Source organism: Megalobrama amblycephala, linkage group LG7, assembly GCF_018812025.1.
Source record: "Megalobrama amblycephala isolate DHTTF-2021 linkage group LG7, ASM1881202v1, whole genome shotgun sequence".
NCBI lineage: Eukaryota > Metazoa > Chordata > Actinopteri > Cypriniformes > Xenocyprididae > Megalobrama > Megalobrama amblycephala.
The window spans coordinates 34,275,957-34,297,960 of NC_063050.1; the positions used below are offsets into that span (position 1 = coordinate 34,275,957).

General features: G+C 40.3%; 1 protein-coding gene across 1 annotated transcript in view; it reads right to left on the reverse strand.

Annotated features, from left to right (window-relative positions):
- Nucleotides 1-22,004, reverse strand: part of LOC125272381 (E3 SUMO-protein ligase ZBED1-like) — a 102,534-nt gene that overhangs the window by 26,960 nt on the left and 53,570 nt on the right. Inside the window, exons 5-6 of the mRNA XM_048197175.1 lie at nucleotides 11,301-11,391; nucleotides 9,766-9,927 (exon numbers count right to left, since the gene is read on the reverse strand). Of these exons, the coding sequence (XP_048053132.1) occupies nucleotides 9,766-9,927; nucleotides 11,301-11,391 (253 nt within the window). The remainder of the gene's footprint in view (nucleotides 1-9,765; nucleotides 9,928-11,300; nucleotides 11,392-22,004) is intronic.

Sequence of the window (22,004 nt, forward strand, 5' to 3'; positions counted from 1 at the left end):
CGATGGAATGACAGACTCTTGAGTCACTACTTCTGGTTGTCCCCAACCTGCTCATGACATCTACATAGGAGCAGACATCATGGTCCGTCTCAACGCCTGCGTTGACACCGTGAATGACGTCATATGGGCTCCCTTGTCACACCAATTGACATCTTCAGTCAACCTCAAGAATCTTCGATCTGGGCAAACAATACCAGATGCATGCGCCATGATCAACGAGCAAGAAGCCACAATCCCCGCTTACAGCAAGAGTGTCAGTGTCCGCCTCAACATGCGACCTGGCCAGACCCTTAACAGTAAGCTAGGCTTCTTCCAACCTTCCAGGACCTGCCTAAAACTAGGACTGACCTTGGAAGCCACACCTCTCATAGAAGTGTCATCTCGTGCTGTGTATGTGTTGTTCAACAACTGTACGGCCAAAGACATCAATGTGCCAAAAGCCAGTCACCTGGGATGGCTCATCAACCAGGCGTTCCATGACTTTGAACTGACAGTTCCTGTCATCGGCCACATACCAGTTGAACTAATGTCAGATGAATGCCACAACACCGTAACTTGCACAAAGCCCCATGAGATCATCACCATCACTTCTATTCTGCCGGTGCCTAAAGAAAGTGTCTGCCGATCAGAACTTACAGATGACACTCACCTCGCTGTCTACGCTGTGTCAACACAGACTGCAACAGAGTCACCTGTAGAACTGACTGTCAAGGCCCACAGTCCCTCAAAAGACTCAGAGGAACCCTATGCTGGGTTCAATGCACAAGTCCAACAAATCCTAAGCGAGGCGGATGCCCTCCACAGTGAAATGGATCGCCAAGGACTCAAAGAAGTTCTGTGCAAATACAAGGACTCCTTCGCAAAGGATTCCCTGGACTGTGGCCTGACTGATATCCACATGGTGCGCATCCCAACTCACCCAAATGCGCCACCGACATTTGTGCGGCAGTACAAGATTCCGATAGCATCATACGAATCAGTGCAAGATATCATTGACTCCATGCTACAAAAGGGGGTCATCCGACCCTGCAACAGCACCTACTCCGCCCCGATATGGCCAGTCCTAAAGCCAAACGGCAAATGGCGGCCCACCATTGACTATCGCAAATTGAACCAGCAAGTTCCCTTATCGCGATGGCCTATGACTCAATTGGACCAAGAGATTCCCAAAATCAAAGGCTCCACGATCCTATCCACACTGGACGTCGCCTCAGGATTTTGGACAATCCCTGTCCACCCGGATGACCAACACAAGTTGGCGTTCACCTTTGGCAATCGACAATTCACCTTCACAAGATGCCCCTTCGGCTATGCCAACTCCCCAGCTGAATTCAACATCTTTCTAAACAAAGCTTGCCCCGATGCCAGAGCCAGAGGCAACCTCATTTATGTTGACGATATCCTTATGAAAAGCAACAATGTGGCAGACCACCTCAAAGAAATCGACCATGTCCTGAACCAGCTGACAACAGCAGGAGCGAAAATTGCCCTCCACAAAGGACAATGGTGTAAAACCAAGGTAAATTATGTTGGCTTGCTCATCGGACGAGGCGGCATTGAGCCGCAGTCCAGCCGTACACAAGCAATACAAAACATAAAGACGCCCACTAACATCTCTGAGCTACGAAGTTTTCTGGGAGTGTGCAACTACTCACGACAGTTCATCGAGAACTATGCTGACATCGCACGACCACTGACTTCCCTCCTGAAGAAGGACAAACCCTTTGTTTGGTCGGAAGCCCAGGACACAGCCATGAGCGAGCTCAAACAACGCCTGTGCTCCGCCCCATGTCCTGGCCTACCCCGACCCAGGAAAAGAATTCTATCTGGAAGCTGGATTCTCCAATCATTGCCTCAGTGCAGGTCTGTACCAGCTCCACGACAAAGACAAACGGGTGGTCGCTTACGCCAGCAAAACCTTGCTCCCCCCAGAATGCAAGTACTCAGACTGCGAAAAAGCCTGGCTTTGCACTGTATGGGCCATTCAGCGTTTCTCCAACTACATCGGAGCTCAGAAGGTTATCATTGAAACGTGTCACCAACCAGTGACCTTCCTCAACAGCCAACGAATCAGGGATGGCGTGGTAACCAACGCCCGCATAGCTACATGGTTAATGACGCTCCAAGGACGAGACGTCGAGGCAAGATATGCCCAAAACCACAAATCCTCACTGGGAAACGGGCTAGCAGCCTGTCAGAGCTGTTCAACAGACACGCTGAATACCTCAGCAGCAGCCAAAGAACCGGCACCACCGCAACTGACAAACTATAGGTACTTCGAGGAGAATGTGTGTGAAGGCATGCCCACAGCATATGTCGATGGCTGCTCCTACAATCAACAAGGCAACTTGAAAGCGGGAGCAGGCGTGGTCTGGCTCAACAATGACCCTTGCCCACCACAACAGTTCAAGTTAGGCCCTCACTCATCTCAATATGCAGAGATAGCAGCCATCCTCATCACCCTACAACTGGCCGCCTCCCACAACATCAAAGAACTCCTGATATGTACTGACTCGAACTATGCCCGTCTAAGTTTCACATGCCATCTAGCTGGATGGAAACAGAACGGATTCAAGACAGCTAACAACAAGCCTGTCAAACATCAGGAACTTTTCCAAGCATGCGATGCCATTGTCACCACACATGACATGATCATCTACTGGAAAAAGGTACGTGGTCATTCACGCCAACCAGGGCAAGACAAAGATCTCAATGACCAAACCGATGCCCTTGCCAAAGCTGGTGCATCACATGGAGAGCCTTGGAAATGTCCTTCCCTCCCACCCAACCCTTCAGTTGCAGCCATAACCCGCCGCCAGCACGCCGTTGGCGCGCAAACCCCCGCCTCCTCCCATGTTGAACTCTCACCTCAGTTCACTGCGGATGATCTCCTCACCCTCCAAGCGTCGGATCCAACGCTGCAAACCATTGCCGCTCACATTTCCGATCCAATAACTCATCCCATTTCCACCTCCGACCTATCCAATTACTCTGATCTCCGCCACCTTCACTCAATCAAGCACATGCTGCATCTCAAGGACGGCGTTCTCACATATGTCCCTGAGCCCCTAACTGCGCCAAAGCTTGTAGTTCCTCAGAGCCAAAGGGGGATAATGCTGACACACGCCCACGATGCACCATGCGCTGGACACCATGGCGCCAAGGCCACCTATGAAACGCTCAAACAAGTAGCATATTGGCCTGGCATGCAGCAAGATGTGACGGAATATGTAAAAGGATGCCTGGCGTGTTGCCAGTTCCAACCGGCAAACCCAAACCACAGAGCACCACTACAACGGAAAGGAATGACCTTCCCATGGTCAGACCTCCAAATAGATTGGGTAGGACCCCTGCCACGGTCAACACGGGGTAACAAATACTTCCTCACCGTGGTTTGCGAATTCACAAAGTGGGTAGAGTGTCTCCCAGCTCCCAACGATACAGCAGAAACAACAGCCTGCCTGTTAATGAACCACATCTTCTCAAGATTTGGACTGCCTCAAAGAGTCAACTCTGACCGAGGAACCCACTTCACCGCTGAGGTTATGCAGGATGTATGGAAACTCCTGGGCATACAGGCCAAGCTTCACATAAGCCATCATCCAATTTCCTCAGGGCAGGTCGAACGGGCCAACAAGACAGTGGCAAGCATGTTGAAGAAGTATGTGTCCGCCAACCAAAAGGATTGGGATATCAAGCTCCCTCTGGTACTGATGGCCATCAGGGCCACCCCTCACCGGTCTACCGGAGTAGCCCCATTCGAAATGATGACAGGGCGACAAATGACACTACCGCTACACCTGCTGTACCAACCTGGTGACATGAACCTTGTCACCGCCTACACCACTCACCAGTATCTGGAAGAGTTGCATCAGCACCTGAGAGCGACTTTCGCCTTCGCACAACAAAACCTCCAGAGAAGCGCGGAAGGTCGTAAAGCCTACTACGACAAAAAGGCCTCTTACCAAGAACTCGATGTCGGAGACAAAGTGTGGTACTACAGCTTTGCCCAGCCAAGGCAGAAAGCTCCCCATCGCCTGTCAAAGAAATTCCTACCTCACTGGACAGGACCACATGAGATTGTGGACAAGCTCTCACCTGTCGCCTACCGAATCAAAATCAGACAAGGCCGCAACGAGCCTGTCCTTCGATGGGTCCATCGAAACCAGATAAAGAGGCACCAAGGTTCCAACCGACAGGAAAAGGGGGAGGTTCAAACCCACTGACACAGACCGACAATCCCCTACTCTATACCCCACTAATGACTCTGTCATTCTAGGGAAAGTTTTTTTTTCTATTTTTATTTTACACAACACTTACACACGCTCCTTCACAGCACTGCTAGTGACAACCTCTAGTAGAAAGGAGTTGCCTCACACATGTGACACTCACTTTGCTCTCGTAAACTCAGTGTCCTTGTGTCTCTTTGTGTTTTCTTGTCTCTCTCCTCATGCTTTCTTTTTTCTCCTTCACTATCATTAGTCTTCCTCCTCAGTTTTCCCATTATCGATTCGAATAATATCTACCGGCTCAAAGACGTTGTGAATGTTTGATTTTGGCAAGGGAACACCTATGTCAAAGTACACACTCCTGAGGTCGTGGCGTACCACGATAACAACGAACAGTTGTACCCGGCCCCAAACCTAAAACGCGTACGCTCATTGAAGACATTCATTACCTTTGCCCGAGTAAACCATTCGTATTTGATAATACCGAGGGCATCTGCGGCCTAGAATCAATTAGACCCGACACTAGCTGCCACACACATTATCCTGCCTAACCAAACTCTCTGGATCAATGTCCCTAAGGGCTCGATCCTCCATATTGACAATCTTGCAGTGTATCACGACGATGAGTGTCAGGCTGAACTTGAAATCTCACCGTACTTCAAACAGCATTCCTTCGTCCTCGATCCAGAATCGGAAGAAAGGATCAGGGAGGAAGGAACGCAACTTATTGATCTGACCCCTGTTGAGACGGCCTTAGAAGTTATAGCCCGCCTTCCGCCCGCTGGCATGCCATTCGTTCGGTCTTGGTCTGCTGCTGACACAGCGCTTTGCATCCCTACTATTGTAGGATATATTGTGACCTTGACACTGGCCTTCATCCTGCACAAACGGGTGAACGCCGTGCAAGAGTCTTTTGATCGATGCACGTCGGGCGTCCCGCGCATTTTCCGACGTGATAAAACTGACCAAGAACCTGAACCCGAGAACTCAACCAACCTGATTGAAATTACGCCTCTACCTCCTCGTCGAACCACTGACAATTAGATTAGTCGAAACCACCCAATCACAACTGATCTTAAACAACACACCCCTATGTTAGTTGAAGTGTTCCTAACCCGTTCCCTCCAAGATACCCAAGTCCTTCACCAGGATTCAGCCGAGTGAGGGAAGCGTTGTTTGTGTTTTGTGTTTGTCTGTTCTCTCTCTCTCTGCCTCTTGTTCCAGTGCCTGCCGACGTTCGCACCAGGAACCTCGCCAAGCAAAAGGGGGACTCTGTAGGGCACCGCTCGACAGAACTTACAAATGGCTTCATCAGCCAGAGGCATGATTGAACAAAGCTTCATTTGGTCCAAAAGATCCATTTCCTGAAGTGATGACGTGACTTCTTTTAACAAAGGACTCTGTCTAAAGGACTTATTAGCTCATCAGCAATAAACTAATCAGAACCCATCACGTGGATCTGATCACATTAAATCTATTGATTCTCTCACAAAACCCTCTTGTATTAGCGGACGGAACAGGAAAACACCCATCAACGGATTTGAAGACGAATCTGTCCTATCAATACCTCCCTTGTATTGAGCAATCCATCCTGACCCGGTCACTCGTGACTCCGGTCAAAGTTTAAACTATGCTTGAAAACTGTGCAATGAACTTCGAATGGACCATCATTAAGAAATCATTTTAAACTATATACAGAATAATACATGCCATGATGTAATTACTAACATGTCTATTCAATGTATTCAATATGTGGGTTTTCTTCAAATGCATTATTGTAATCATTGTTTTAATTAGGTCAGTCTCGTAATATGTGTGTGTAAGAAGTGTGTCATGTTTGAGCTCTAAATACAGAGTTTATAATTCTCTGTAATTCTGTGTGAATGAAACATTGAAATTCAGTATCAGGAAAATATTAAGAAACTTTATAAAGTTGTTAATCAAACAGGAGAATGTTCTGCAGATATCACGCGGTGTGATCAATGGACAATAGACGAGGCGTGTCTAATCTCCGTAGCAACGTCTCATTGGAGGATCGCATCTGAAGGATGGACCCAAATTGCTCCTTTAAAACTATGCTTTCCCAATAGCCAGTTGTCAAAAGATATGTAAAAGATACGTCAAAGAATCGATACGCTGAAGAAGGGTTGAAGAACCCATCTAACTGCCGTGGCTGATTTCCATCTGACAGTCGCTGACTATCTTCATCCACGAGCCGCAACAGCCGTCACATCCCGAACCCTGAAACACTCCGTTAAACCTTTTGACCAAAGTCTCCAAAGAAGAGAGCCGCTCCAGCCAGACTCTCAGAACAGCGCGTTTCACCAGCCAATAACCTTCTTCAAAGCTTCCGCGCAGCCCAACGAAGGGCTTTCCCGAGAAGACGTCACCTGAAAGACAGCCAATCCAGAACGGGATTCCGCTGTACACGAGTCACGGAACAACCCGATTACCTCAGCGGTCACAGCAAACGCAGGTACAAGCAAACTTCTCTCTCTCTTGCTGGGAACTGGTGAAACTCCTTTAAACCAAAAGAATCAAGCCAAAGCTCTGCTTTTGTGATTTTCCTCAGGTTATGAGTTAAGTTAGCACTGAACTTGGGACTTTTCATAACTCATCAACTCCGCGAATGTGTGTACATGTATGTATGTGTGTGTGTGTGTGTTTAGCCTTAGTTTTCTGTAATCATTAGAAGTAGTCAATAAATCTTGTTTTGATTTTTCACATATACGAGTTTCTTGTGCTGTGTATCAAATTACTGCCTTAAACTTAAAAGATCCTAAAAGTTACCTCTTGCTTATAATATAATAATTACAATAATAACAATAATCATAATAAAATATTGTTACTGTTGGCCGCAGAAGAATATTTTGTCCAGAATTGGTAAAATACTCTAACCTCAATTTTCGCTGGACGAATAATTGATGAAGTGTTAAATATTAATTCTGAATCATTTACAGTGAATCATTTACAGTTGATTCAATTCTTATTCCCTGTAACAATTAAATTGAGCTAATAAATAGGCTAAGTCCTTACAATATGCCACATTTATATAAAGCTATTAGCATTTTCAAAAAAAAAAAAAAAATCATTATAACATTTGACCACAAGGAGGCGCTGTCTCAAAACTTCGCTTTTTTTATGTGTCCCCAGAGTGAGCCCATACATACGTGTCAAATTTGGTGAAAATATTTATAGACATTTATATGTATGAGAACATAAATAAAAAAAAATTACCCCTGGATGACTTTTTGATTTTTTGCCACTTCCTATCAAAATTGACATTTGGGCATTCACAACAAGTTAATAAACTAAGCTTCAGTGTTTCCTACGCTGGTTTCCCCTCGACCGTCTTTGAACGGTTTCGAAGATATTCGCCAAAGTTTTTTAAGTGCTAAATCATCACGTCGCACAAACCATAAGGCAAAACCTAACATGTTGGGTATCGTTGGACTCTGCAAGGATTCAAGAGTCGAAGAAGATGACTCCCGTGAAAATAAGTCAACCACATTCAAAGTTATAAGCATATAAATAATTTCTCTCTCCACTAGGCGGCGCTGGTCTGAAAATTCTCAGGCTCCTTCAGAGCATTGTGCTGATGACCCAAACAGAGTTTCATAATATGTTAAATGCGTTCTTTAAATAGAGCATTTTCATACAAAATTCAAAATGGCTGACGGTCAAAATGGATATCAGTCGACTCGGCATGACGCCCCGAATCTAACGAGACAATTTATGATTTTTGGACAGACCTATCAAAGGTTATAAACAAAAATAGCCTTTTTTTGTATCTCCGGACCAGTAGGTGGCGCTGCGCCGAAATGCTGCATGTTGCCTGGTCATGCTTGTGATGACATGTACCAAGTTTGGTCTCAATACGATAAAGCATTGTGGAGATATAACCTCAAGTCTGATTTAGTGAGCTTTTCGTCGAATTCATTTGTGCAGTTTTCGGATGGTTCTATCAAAAAGCTTTTGATAATTTTTTGCAATCATCCTCTGAAGATGATCTGCTATGATACGGAAAAAGGAATTTTGCCCTTATGGTTCAAAAGTTATTAGCATAAACATGAGTGAAAATTTGGACAGGTGGTGGCGTTAGAGGGATTGAGTTAGGCCGTGTGTCCACCAAAGAGTTTTTAGCCAGCTGAAAACGCTAGGCGCTCTGCTTAAAACGCCTATCTGTGAGTGCTTGAGAGCGCTTCAGCTGCACAGCGTTTTTTTTCAATTGTGACAATTTGTTGCTATGATACGGAATATCCGTGGCACTGTTACATATTACTGATTTTGCAGGTAATTTGTTTCAGACTAAAAATGTTGACAATGTGGAATTACTTGCTATGTTCGGAGACCAGCAATATTAATTTCTCATCCATTTTGTTTTGTTCTGTTTGTTGATGTCGCTATACAGCAAGAATGTTGTGACAGTTGGTCAGTGTTGTATTTGTCCCGCCCCTCCTCCACTCTGATTGGACAGCTGAATAAAAAGTAACAGTGATGAGAGCAACGTTTTTACTCAAAGTTAAACATTCTTCAACTCGAGGCGACCAGTAAAAAATGCCGAGCTCTCAGCGCTTGAGCATGAAAAAGATGCTCAGTGCCACGTTACGCTCCTGGCGTTTAAAAAAACAGGGCGTTCCCATTGAAAACAATTGAAAAAGTACGCTAGCAGCTGGAAGAAACGCTTTGGTGGACACAGCCTTAGAGACTCCAAATTTGCTAGGGACACAATTGAGACTGGCCTCTATCAATAAAGAATACTGTTTCTAGGTCCAAGTCTCTACTCCATTTAGTGTGAGAATACTATCTCAATGGAAGTTTGAGCTCATTTATAACATAGTCAAGCTAACCTTTTAACAATTCATGAACACTACAATCTCTGTAATCATGTTGTCGTGGACACCAATATTTTAAAGATTCATTTATAATATTAAAAAACTACTACTACTACTACTACTACTACTACTACTACATCAGTCAAGGTTTTAGTATGGAGATACAGGTTAATATAATGCAGGTGAATATTTTAGTAGTATTATAACAGAGTGTATATTTGTTGTTTGCTTGTGGGATCTGATAGAGAGCTTGCACCCAGAAATTGTGACGTGTGATAGACTAAACAAGTTGATTGAGAACTGCCAAATGTTACTGGTTGGCATCAACTTCTGAAACTGTCGTATCGTGACAAACATATTGCTTACCATTGTCTCAAAAGAAAAAGTGTTTTTGTTCTTTCATAAAAAACAAAAAAAAAGGATGTAGACACAATATCCTGACAGCTATATAAATGTTGCAACTGTTTATTCCTGTGAAAAACAGGATGTTTTCTACAGGATGTTTTCTGTTGCTTTAGTGTTTTTAGGAACTTATACAAATGGAGAATAACATGTTGCAACACTCACTGTTTACAGGAAGTGACAGGAAATTCACATATCTGTATTTTACCAGCACTCAATCAGTGGTATAACACTGTGTCTGCCGCATTTCCTGTGCTAGTTTCCGTTGCTTGCAAACTCAAAGTATAACAATAACAAACCTGGCATTGTAGGAGCTGGATGTCTCTGGCCGTCTGCTGTGAGAGTTCCCTCATATGCTACCGTTATGTCATAGACTGCATCCAGGTGTTCCTTCATAGTCTCAATGGCAACATGTGATGCTTTCATTCTTGGTGTTAAAATGTGCTTCAGCACAGTAAGTCCTGCAACAGGCAAGACAACATGACTATTGCAAGTAAATTTAGTTTGAGAAACAGTAATCTAGTATATGGGGAAAACATTTAGAAATGTGAGCTACTTATTGGTGATAGATGAAATATGGTCTTAGGCTTACAATGCTTTTGGGAAAGGCAGCCCAAGTACATTGTAAAAACAACTGTCACCAATGGTGTCTATGATATACTATAGGCTTAAAGGGATAGTTGACCCAAAATTTAAATTTTGTCATCACTTACTCACCCTCAGGTTGTTCCAAACTTGTATGAGTTTCTTTCTTCTGTTGAACACAAGAGAAGATATTTTGAAGGATGATGGTAATCAAACAATTGACGGTAGCCATGGACTTCCATAGTAGGAAAAAAATCTATGGAAGTCGATGGCTACCGTCAACTGTCTGGTTACCAACATTCTTTAAAATATACCTTCTTTTGTGTTCAACAGAAGACAGAAACTCATACAGGTTTGGAAAAACCTAAGGATGAGTAAGTGATGAAAAGTTTCATTTTTGGATGAACTATAGTTAACTCAAATGGAAAATTTTCTTTTTCTTAATGTCTTTTTGTACTAAGTTTTGGTTGCATGGGATTTCAATGAATGGACAAAATGATGAGAATATTAAAAATATCTTCAATTGTGTTCTGAAGATGAATGATAGTCTTGATTTGGAACAACATGAGGGTGAGTAAACAATGACAATTCTCATTTATGGGTAAACTATCCCTTTAAGATTATTTTGAGAAATTCAGCCCTGGCTGATTAATTGAACAGTTAACCAAAATTGAGTCATACTGTATAATAGGTTTGTGTGACAAACTGGTGAAATGTGTTATTCTTTGATCTGTTTATCAGCAAATAACACTGTAAATAACAATATAAAAGCAACATATGATGTTGAATAACCAATTAATAAAAATACATTTTTGGGTGAATTGTTAATTTCCATTATATAAATTCACCCTATTTTCTAATATGCGTTTTATAGATCTTATTGTGAACAATGCATGCATGCATGTATGTGTTTTTCTTTTTTGACCACTGTAGTGTTTAATCAAAACATAACTGGATCTTCTAGTGAAATGACAGACTCTGGTGTTGTATGCAGGACTTCTTCAATCATTCAGTCAGCCCCTGCAAGCTTATGTTCATCTACCTCCACTTTTAAGTACAACAGCCACATCCAATCAACATTTGATGCATAGAACCAAATCCCTGCCCTACATTTTTTTTAATAACCAATACACTCAGACGTACATTACAATACAGAAACATGTACAAAAGATCTGTTTCTCCATTTAACTGTCACTTTAATACAAGAGTAGAGATCTGAGGGGTGGCTTCAGAGAGGAAAAAGAGATACCTTCTTTAGCAGCAAAAGCTTGACTGTCATCAATAACTTTCTTGAGCTCAGGGTTGTACCGGGTTCCTTCTGGGAAAATGACAAGATACATCTGTGCAAAAAAAAAAAAAAAAGAAAGAGTGGAAAAGAGTCATAAAAACTGCAGCACTTACTACTGTTAGTGAATTATGAGTATCAGTCGTGGGACAGGGCAATTCTAGGTAGAAATTGCTCAGTTGTGTCGTGGAGGAAAAGCAAAAAAAAAGCAAAACTTGGGAATATCAAATATGGGAAGTGTCGCAGAATCCCATTATCCCCTTGCTCATGATGAAAGAGGAAGGGCTTGGCTCCAACTCACAGTATGACAGGAACATTTATGAACACATACACAGGAACATATACAGCTGGATATCTCAAATAGTCATGGGAAAAATTCTTTTAGCCCCCAAAATTCCATACAGGCACAGAGAGATAAGTAGAGAGCACTTTTCATTGTCTGGAAAAACATTACATTAATTAATTAACAAAAATATCTAATAAAAAAACAACATGATAAATATATCAAATAATTAAATATTTTTCAGCCCCTCTCTGCAGCCATGTAGCTCCATTCTGGTATAAAAACACCCTCTAGGGTTGGAAATCCAGTGGTAATGCTGCTATCATCATCATCATCATCATCATCATCATCATCATCATCATTTTATTTAATTTATTATTATTTTTTTTTAATAAAGTAAATTAAATATTTTCATTTGAAAGATATTTCATCTGAGCATCTGATTATTTTCTTTTTGTTCAAAACTTAGACAAACTATGTGAGTGATGATAAATGAGTCTGAAAAAGTGCAAAAACAGATTAAAGTGACATCTTCACATTATGTATTAATTTCACTAAACAAAAGAGTCAAAAGATAAAGCTAATGTGATAAATGGGTACTTGTATCCATCCATATGTTGCTAACTCGGTTAGCTGGAATTGATTGTTGACTATTTGGCATGACCTTGGATTATTTGGTTCTTCGACACTAATCCTGGACTTGCTGTCATAGCAACAGGTCTGTAAACTCAAGACCTGTAACAAGAGTACCCCAATGTGAACCAGGGACAATAATAATTATTTAAAAATAAATTGGCAAATAATGTTATAAATGTTGTGTAGTCTATCATAATATAGACAGACAGTTTTACTCATTGAGAGATTTAGTTGTGGGAATAATTACCTAATAATTTATTGGAGTCTTACACATGATGTACAGTTAGTCTATGCTGTGCTGCATTAATTTGAATCGCGACAGCTATTATGGGAGTGACTTGATGCAGCACAGGAGATGCAGATAACTTGATCTTGACCCTTAAAAAAACAACAACAAAAAAAACAAAAAACAACAACAACAACAACAACAACAACAACAACAACAACAACAACAACAACAACAACAACAACAACAACAACAACAACAACAACAACAACAACAACAACAACAACATTAAAGCTGTCACATAACAAATCTGTATCAAAGGTAAAATTAAATGAATTGCTAATTATAACATTGAAATAAAAGTGTAAAGCCTGTACAAACATTAGAAATCGTGGAAACACTTTAGAATACTGATCCTTCATTAATGATTAATGATAACTACACAGGAACAAATGAGTAATGCATTAACACTCTAGTAACTACTATTAATTAAAAAGAAACTGATTAATGCATTAGGATTAATAATTATTTGGATCAGTATTCTAAAGTGAGAAACATGATAACTCTCTAGTAACTACTGGAGTCATTGTAAACTTTTGAGGTTGTGGTGCAGTTTTTTGTGCAGTTTTGTTACAGTAATTCCTTTTGATGTATTTGGTAACACTTAAGTAATTACTAGTGGGTTACCATGATCTTCACTTTAGAATACTGATCCAAATAATTAGTAGTTCCTTTAGAATTATGTAGTAACTCCTGAGTTATTACTATCCAATACTTTACAAAAACCTCAAAAGTTTACAAAGACTCCAGTAGTTAGCTTTAGAGTTAATTTCTCACTTTAGAATACTGATGCAAATAATTAGTAATTCCTTCTGAAGTATTTGGTAATTCACCCTCTGCAAAAATAACAAAAACTACAACTTTATTCAGCATTGTCTTCTCTTCCGGGTCTGTTGTATATCCGCTTTCACTTCACAGTGACGCTGCTGCTTCTTTCCTGTTTTACAGCAGTTGGCATCTGGCCTATTGGTGCATTACCGCCCCCTTCTGCTCTGGACAGTGACGCTGATGACGTGTTATCTAGTGCACCCGAGCTTTGTTTACAGTCTGAGGGAGACGCACACTGTATTCAAGCTATTCTACACTGTTTGTATTTTGGTATTGCTATATTTTTTAAAATGGTGCGTAGGTGTGCATGTCGTGGATGTCCTAATCACATAACTGTCCGGAGCAGAAGGGGGCGGTAATGCACCAATAAGCTGGATGCCAACCGCCGTAAAACAGGAAAGAAGCAGCAGCAGCGTCACTGTGGAGTGAAAGCAGATATACAACAGACCCGGAAGAGAAGACAATGCTGAATAAAGTTATAGTTTTTGTTATTTTTGGGCCAAAATGTATTTTAGATGCTTCAAAAACTAACCCACTGATGTCACATGGACTACTTTGATGATGTTTTTATTACCTTTCTGGACATGGACAGTATACCGTACATACATTTTCAATGGAGGGACAGAAAGCTCTCGGACTAAATCTAAAATATCTTAAACTGTGTTCCGAAGATGAACGGAGGTCTTACGGGTTTGGAACGACATGAGGGTGAGTCATTAATGACATAATTTTCATTTTTGGGTGAACTAACCCTTTAAATGAGTCTAGCCCTCAAGGTTACGATTATTGATACAATCCTCGTCAGAAAGGCAAAGGAGGAGGTGTTGCTGTAATTTATAGTAATATTTACAGTATTACTCAAAAGTCTTTCAAATTCCTTCAAAGTTATGGTGCTTTATGTAACGTTATGTAAGTTGACATTTGTGCTGGCTACTGTATACATGCCACCAGGACACCATACAGACTTTATCAAAGAATTTGCTGATTCTCTATTGTAGTTAGTACTAACTGCGGATAAAGTCCTTGCTGTTGGTGATTTTAATATCCATGTAGATAATGAAAAAGACACATTGGGATTGGTATTTACAGACATTCTAAACTCTAATGGAGTTAGACAACACGTGTCAGGACCCACTCTGTTGTAATCATACTTTAGATCTAATATTGTCACATGGAATCGATATTGATGTTGTTGAAATTCTGCAGCAGAGTGACGACATCTCAGATTATGTAGTCTCGTATATTCTACATTTAGTCAAGGCTGATGAACTGCCTGAATTTTCCTGATCAGTTTCATCACCTTAGCATACCAGACAGCTTAGAAGACCTTGATGTTGCAACAAACTATTGACTCTCTTTTCCAGCACATTAGACTCAGTTGCTCCTTTGCACTTAAAAAAGATTAAGGAAATTAATCCAACACCGTGGTACAACGAGCACATTCGGGCCCTTAAGGGAACAGCCAGAAAAATGGAGCGCAGCTGGAAGAAAGTAAAACTAGAAGTTTTTCGCATTTCGTGGAGAGAGAGAATGATTGAGTACAGAAAGGCCTTAAAAACGTCTAGATCTGCCTATTTTTCAAAACTTTTAGAAGAAAATAAACAACTCTAGGTATTTATTTGATACAATGGCTAAATTAACAAGAAATAAAGCTTCAACTTCTGATGTTTCCAAACAGCACAGAAGTAATAACTTTATGAACTTCTTTACTTGCAAGACTGACAATATTAGAGAGAAAATTATAACCATGCAACCGTCTACTACAGTATCGCATCAGACAGTGCATTGTAGTGTCCCTGAGGAAAAATTCAATTCATTCGCTGCTTCAGGAGAGGAAGAATTGTCTAAACTTGTTAAATCATCAAAATCAACAACATGTATGTTAGACCCTATACAGACTAAGCTATTGAAAGAGATGCTTCCGGAGGTCATAGATCCTCTTCTTAATATTGTTAATTCATCTTTATCACTAGGATACGTACCAAAAACTTTTAAGCTGGCTGTTATTAAACCTCTTATTAAAAAAACCACAACTTGATCCTAGAGAATTAGTCAATTACAGGCTGATCTCAAATCTTCCTTTTCTGTCAAAAATACTAGAAAAGGCAGTATCATAACAACTATGTTCCTTTTTAGAAAGAAATGGTATCTGTGAGGATTTCCAGTCAGGATTTAGACCGTACCATAGTACTGAGACTGCTCTCATTAGAGTTACTAATGATTTGCTCATATCATATCGTAGTTGTATCTCTCTATTAGTGTTACTGGATCTTAGTGCTGTATTTGACACTATCAATCACAACATTCTTTTAAATAGACTCAAAAATTATGTTGGCATTAATGGAATTACATTGTCATGGTTCAAATCATACTTATCTGACCATTATCAGTTTGTAGTAGTAAACGAAGAGATGTCATATTGATCACAAGTTCAATATGGAATACTGCAAGGCTCAGTACTGGGACCGTTGCTTTTTACTCTGTACATGCTACCCTTGGGAGATATCATTAGGAAGCATGGAAGCATGGCATTAGTCATGCTCTATATTTCTTCGCGCCCCGATGAAAATTACCAATTCACAAAATTAACGGAATGCATAGCTGACATAAAAAAATTGGATGACCAGTAATTTCCTACTACTAAGTTAAAAAAAAAAAAAAAAAAAAAAAAAAAAAAAAAAAAAAACAGATTCTAATTTTTGGACCAAAAACTTCTTCACGTAATAACCTAGAATACTGTCTAGCACTTGATGGCTGCTCTGTTCGTCAGTTAGGAACCTGGGTGTGCTCTTTGATACCAATCTTTCATTTGAAGGCCATGTTTCTAGCATCTGTAAAACCGCATTCTTCCATCTTAAAAATATATCTAAACTATGACATATGCTCTCAATGAAAAATGCAGAACAGTTAGTTCATGCATTCATGACCTCAAGGCTAGATTACTGTAATGCTCTACTGGGTGGTTGTTCCGCTCACTTAATAAATAAACTACAGCTCGTACAAAATGCAGCAGCTAGGGTTCTTACAAGAACTAGGAAGTATGACCATATTAACCCAGTTCTGTCAACACTGCATTGGCTTCCTGTTAAACATCGTATAGATTTTAAAATCTTGCTAATTACTTACAAAGCACTAAATGGTTTAGCTCCCCAGTACCTGAGCGAGCTCTTAATGCATTATAGTCCTTCACGTCTATTGCGATCTCAGAATTCAGGCCAGTTGATAATACCTAGAATATCAAAAGCAACCGCAGGCGGTAGATCCTTCTATTTGGCACCTAAACTCTGGAACAATCTTCCTAGCATTGTTCGGGAAGCAGACACACTCTGTCAGTTTAAATCTAGACTAAAAACGCATCTCTTTAACCTGGCATACACAACACATTATCAATTTATGTTTTCAAATCTGTTAAAGGATTGTTAGGCTGCATAAATTAGGTCAGCTGGAACTGGGAACACTTCCTATAACATCACATGTACTTGTTACATCAGAAGAAAAATGGCATTTACGCTAAAATTACTCTCTCTGTTTATCCCGAGGTTTACCATAGTCAGCTGGATCCGGGCCGTATCCAGGTGAGATAGAGGACCTGCGCCTTGACACGACCACAACGCAGCCCTGAAGTGTCAGCAGAGATTGATTCAACTAGATAATCTACTGTGAAGGCCTCATCAACACGACAACCAGTGGCACAGATCCTCAACAAACCATCCATACTAGTGTGAACAGTGTTTTGATCTGCCTGCACTGACACCATTGTATGCAAACTGAACTGAGCTGGATGATGACATCACTGTTTACTCCAGTGCTGATATAGATAAACTAAATTAATAACTATTGATTCTTACATCAGAATGAATCAATACTGAAATTACTGAAGATGGATAAATGACACCATTTTCTTTAAAAGCTGCTGTGCAGCCAAAATTATATACCAGTTATCACTGTAAAGCTGCTGTGACACAATCTGTAAAAAGTGCTATATAAATAAAGGTAACTTGCCAATCTGTGCATTTCTGATCAATTTCGAGTATTGATACACCTGACCTTTTAAATCCAATCCGCAAATTCATTTGAAGAAACAAATTAGCCAGAGTTCAGTTATAAAGATTAGAAGATCTGGCATCTGTCAAATCATCTCAGATGTATTAAGTGAGGTAAGAAGAACAGTCCCCTAGGCCCAAAATATGCATGGCCCTATTGTTTTCCTAACTTCTCGTATATATAGTAGTCAACATTTGAAGTGGATCAAAAACCTTTCATCAAGTTGTCCTAAAACCTTCTTTTTGGGACAAATGAATTCTTAGGACAACTTTGATTAACTTTTTTGATCCACTTCAAATGTTGACTACTGTACATGCACAAATTTAGTCATTTTGAATTGTCAAAAGCGCATACAGTGAACTTTTAAACACTCATACAGGTGATTCACGTGATCATCCCCAAACTTAAATGATACCAAGACACTGAGGATGCAAAATTACAAATAGATATATTCGATATCTCATATGGTGTTCCCATGGTGGGGCAATCCATTTATAAAGGTAATTTTATAACAAACTTGAGCAGTATGTTTGATCCCACTTTGAAATTGCCCTCTTAATTTTATCCGAATCACGTCGGTTTGGGTCAGAATAATGTCAAAACACAGCTAATATAAATCTGTAAATGGATTCTTGAGATCTTATATAGTGTCAAACATTAATACTATTTTGGGTGTTTTTGAGGCACTAAGAAATGTTAAGAAATGGGTGGGATGGGTTCTGTACTTTTTGTGGGGTTATTAGGGGGACTAGTTATAGTCACCAAGCTCTGTTAAATAGAAAGGCTTGATGAGAACAATATATGTACTTATTAACTCTGAACCACAAAGTTGACTATTTTGGTTTGAATGTGGAATTATTTATTTATTTATTTATTTATTTAAATTCGACAGGCTCTGAATTTTTAACTACTCCTCCAAGGGGATCCATATGTTTCACACCAAACTTTTCAACATGATGACATTGAGGATTCAAAATTGCAAACAGATCTGCAATGATGTTGTAAGGGTGAAGGATTAAACTAATGACAAAAAAGGGAAACCGGAAGTGTCTGATATATACTAAGTGCATTGTCTGATTTAGGTCAAATTCAAATTGTATGTTTTATAATGGGAACTGAATGAATGTGAAATAACTGTACTACCGTATATTTAAGTTAATTCATTTTTTTAATATATATTTTGTATTTTAAGGGGAATTCATTACAATGCACAATATTTACCTCAATTTACACAATTTATTTCTATATAAAATACAAATATTAGAAATAACACATTGTATTCTACTTTTTTTAAATTAAAAACAGCAAGTTACAAATAGGCAGACTTTCAGATCTGGGTGAAAGAAAAATAATCAAATGTAATGCCATAGTATAACCACTAGAAGGCTGTATGGGCCTTAAACCGCATTGCTGAGAACAGGTGTTTTCACACTAGGGGTATTGACGATAATTGTGATATTTAAAAATGAAATATCATTATCATTTTAATTAGGGCTGTTGCAATATACCGGTTTTGGCGATAGCTGTAATAATTAAAAATTAATAGAACACATGATAATATGACACATAAATAATCCAATGCCAGTATCTGGTTGACATCCCAATGTACAACAGATGGTGGTATTACACCTTAACGCTGGCTACCACATGTCATAAAACAGACAGACACAGAGCGTAGCTGCCACTACCCTGAAAATCATGCCGTTGGATATGACAGACGAGACACTCTACCTACAGTCCAAGAAAGTTAGCTTGCCAGATTTTTGGATTCTGCGAAAATTACTCGTTAAATCAGCCCAGTCTGCAGGTTTGCTATCAACCTGTTCACCCATCTCTGCCTCAGTTGCCACATACCGCGTTAAATTACCTTGTCTCAAAGCACATAACATGTCAATAATAATGAATTTAAACAACTTACAGTGCCCTAGTTGTACCACCTGACTGCTACAGATTCATGTCGGCATTGATAGGGTCAACAAAAGTGAATTCAAATGGAGCTGCATGCCTAAGCATTGAGTAAATAGTACAGGAATGGACTGATACTATGAGGATGACTGATTTCTGTAAAAAGTGGCGCAAGATTCGCAATCATCAGTTTAATGAACTTGATGCTTTTAGTCATTGATTTAACAAAGAAATGGTGACTCTACAATTGAGAACTGCAAGATGGAAATTAAGCACAATTTTAATACAAAACAATTAGACGACCTCCAGAGTAAAATTGAAGAGAAACTAAAATGTTTAACACCAAAATTAGTAAGTTTTAAGAGACACCATAGACTATAAAGACCACAAAGTGTATACCAGGATGTAAGATAAAGTAAAACCCTCAATGAAAACACAGGGAATCAAGATTTACAAGAGCTTCTGAATCAGAAGATTCTTATACGTTGTCTTCTCAAACAACATCTCGACAAGGAAACCTTTCTTGGGCCAACTCCGCCGCTCCAAACGCAATCAATATGAAAGAAACCAACCGGAAGAAACCAACCAGAAGAGGACACCGGGGAAAAGGATATAGCGAGGTAACTTCACCAAAACTTTAAACAAATCAACAAGAGAACTATGGCTGCATCTGAAAACCAAGGCAGCTGACTTATTGCCTTCCTCCTATATCAGGCAATGGGGTTTCAGCGTTTGTGCATGAAGACACCTCACAAAACGATTTCGGACCGACTTCTGAGGCAGTGTAACAGTTTAATGATCTACAGAAAAATAGTGCAAGCTTTGGTGAGAACTAAAGAAATATTTAATTACCACAGTAGTAATTTTCAGCAAGAAATGACATCAAAAGTGGAAAATGTTGGTCAAAAACTTACTTTTACACACTGACCAGCAAACGCAACTTTTGGACAGCATCTTTATTTTTCTAGCTCAACTGTCACAGAATGGAACGCACAGGATTGTGGGATAAAGGCAGCGAAGGATACATCAGTGCTTCCTTCAAAAAATTGATCAGATGAAGGTATCTCAGGAAACAGGAACTGAAGCAGGGGCGGACTTTAGGCAAAGGTCGGCAATTGCCTTGGGCACCGAGCTACCTAGGGGCCCCCAAAATGCCCCATTAACTTGCTTAAAGATTTTTTTTTTTTTTTTACTTCGTGCAAAATATATATTTCTAAAACTCCATTTGCGAAAAATGGCATCAAATCATTAGTGTCGCAGACAGGACCCCCCACATCACTACATTGGACTATTCCATTATTTCACTTACTGCGCATCTGCGAAAGTGACAAGGCTGTAATGCGCCAAAAAACTGACGAAGAAGAAGTGATTGACAGTGATAGACAGAGTGTACAGAGAGAGAGTATTGACAGTAAAAATGAAGCGAAGCTACCCAAGCGGTGCTGAAAAAAGGAAGAAACAGGAGGAAAGCAAAAAGTTTTTAGCAAAATTGCCGAAGTTAACAAACTTTTTTGTGATGCCCGGCCCCGCTGACAATGACAACAACGCTAACACCATCACGACTGTTAGCATTGCTGCTAGCGTGGAGGAGCTACCCGTTGCCGCCGGCGCCGACAGTGCTAGCCCAGGCTGCTCAAGCGATATTGTTGCTAACGTTACATGCACGGCAATTTTACAGGATGAGGAGGATCCTTCAACTGCAGCTGCAGGTAACAAAACTTCCGCGTTCACTTTCAGTGACAGTGATAATAATGATGACTACGTCTATGACGAAAAAGACGACAATTCCATTTCCAATGAACAACTAATGAGTACTAGCAGTCATTCTGACCAATGTGTTACACTTGAACTTGAAGATGACCCAGCACTCTGGCCAAAACATCTCACTGACAAAGAGCGCTGCTCAATAGTGCAGAGAGGCCCAGTTCAGAGCAAGGATAGAATTTATCCTAAAAATCAAGAGGGCAGAAGATTTACAAACAGCAATTATTACCTGCAAATGAAGAATGGAGAAAAAATAAAGAGGTCCTGGCTCGTGTACAGTGAAAAAAATGACTGTGTTTTGTGCTTTTGTTGCCGCTTGTTTGGTAACCGAGAAAAGGCCACTCAGCTAAGTGCAGATGGGTTTAATTACTGGAAAAATCTTTCTGCACACTTGAGACAGCATGAGAGGTCAGCAGAACACATCACAAACATGGATGCTTGGCGCAATCTTTCACAGAAACTACAAACCAACACAGCTATAGATCAGGTAAACCAAGATCTAATTGCTCTTGAAGTAAACCGCTGGAAAGAGATTTTAAGACGACTTATTGCAATTGTAAACTATCTGGCAGAGCACAATCTTGCATTTCGTGGCCACTCAGACAAATTGTTTGAGGCTGGTAATGGAAATTTTCTTGGACAAGTGCAATTAATGGCTCAGTTTGACCCAGTGATGCGAGAGCATCTGAGGAGAATTCAGGCAAAACAGCTAAGTGACACCTATTTAAGCAAGAATATCCAAAATGAACTTATTTCCCTTGTGGCAAAATGTACAACTGATGCAATTGTAGAGAGAGTGAAAACAGCCAAATACTATGCAGTAATTATGGACTGCACTCCAGACCTCAGTCACAATGAGCAGCTCTCAGTGGTGCTACGAATTGTTAATTGTGAATTATCAAAGGGTGTCTCCATCCATGAG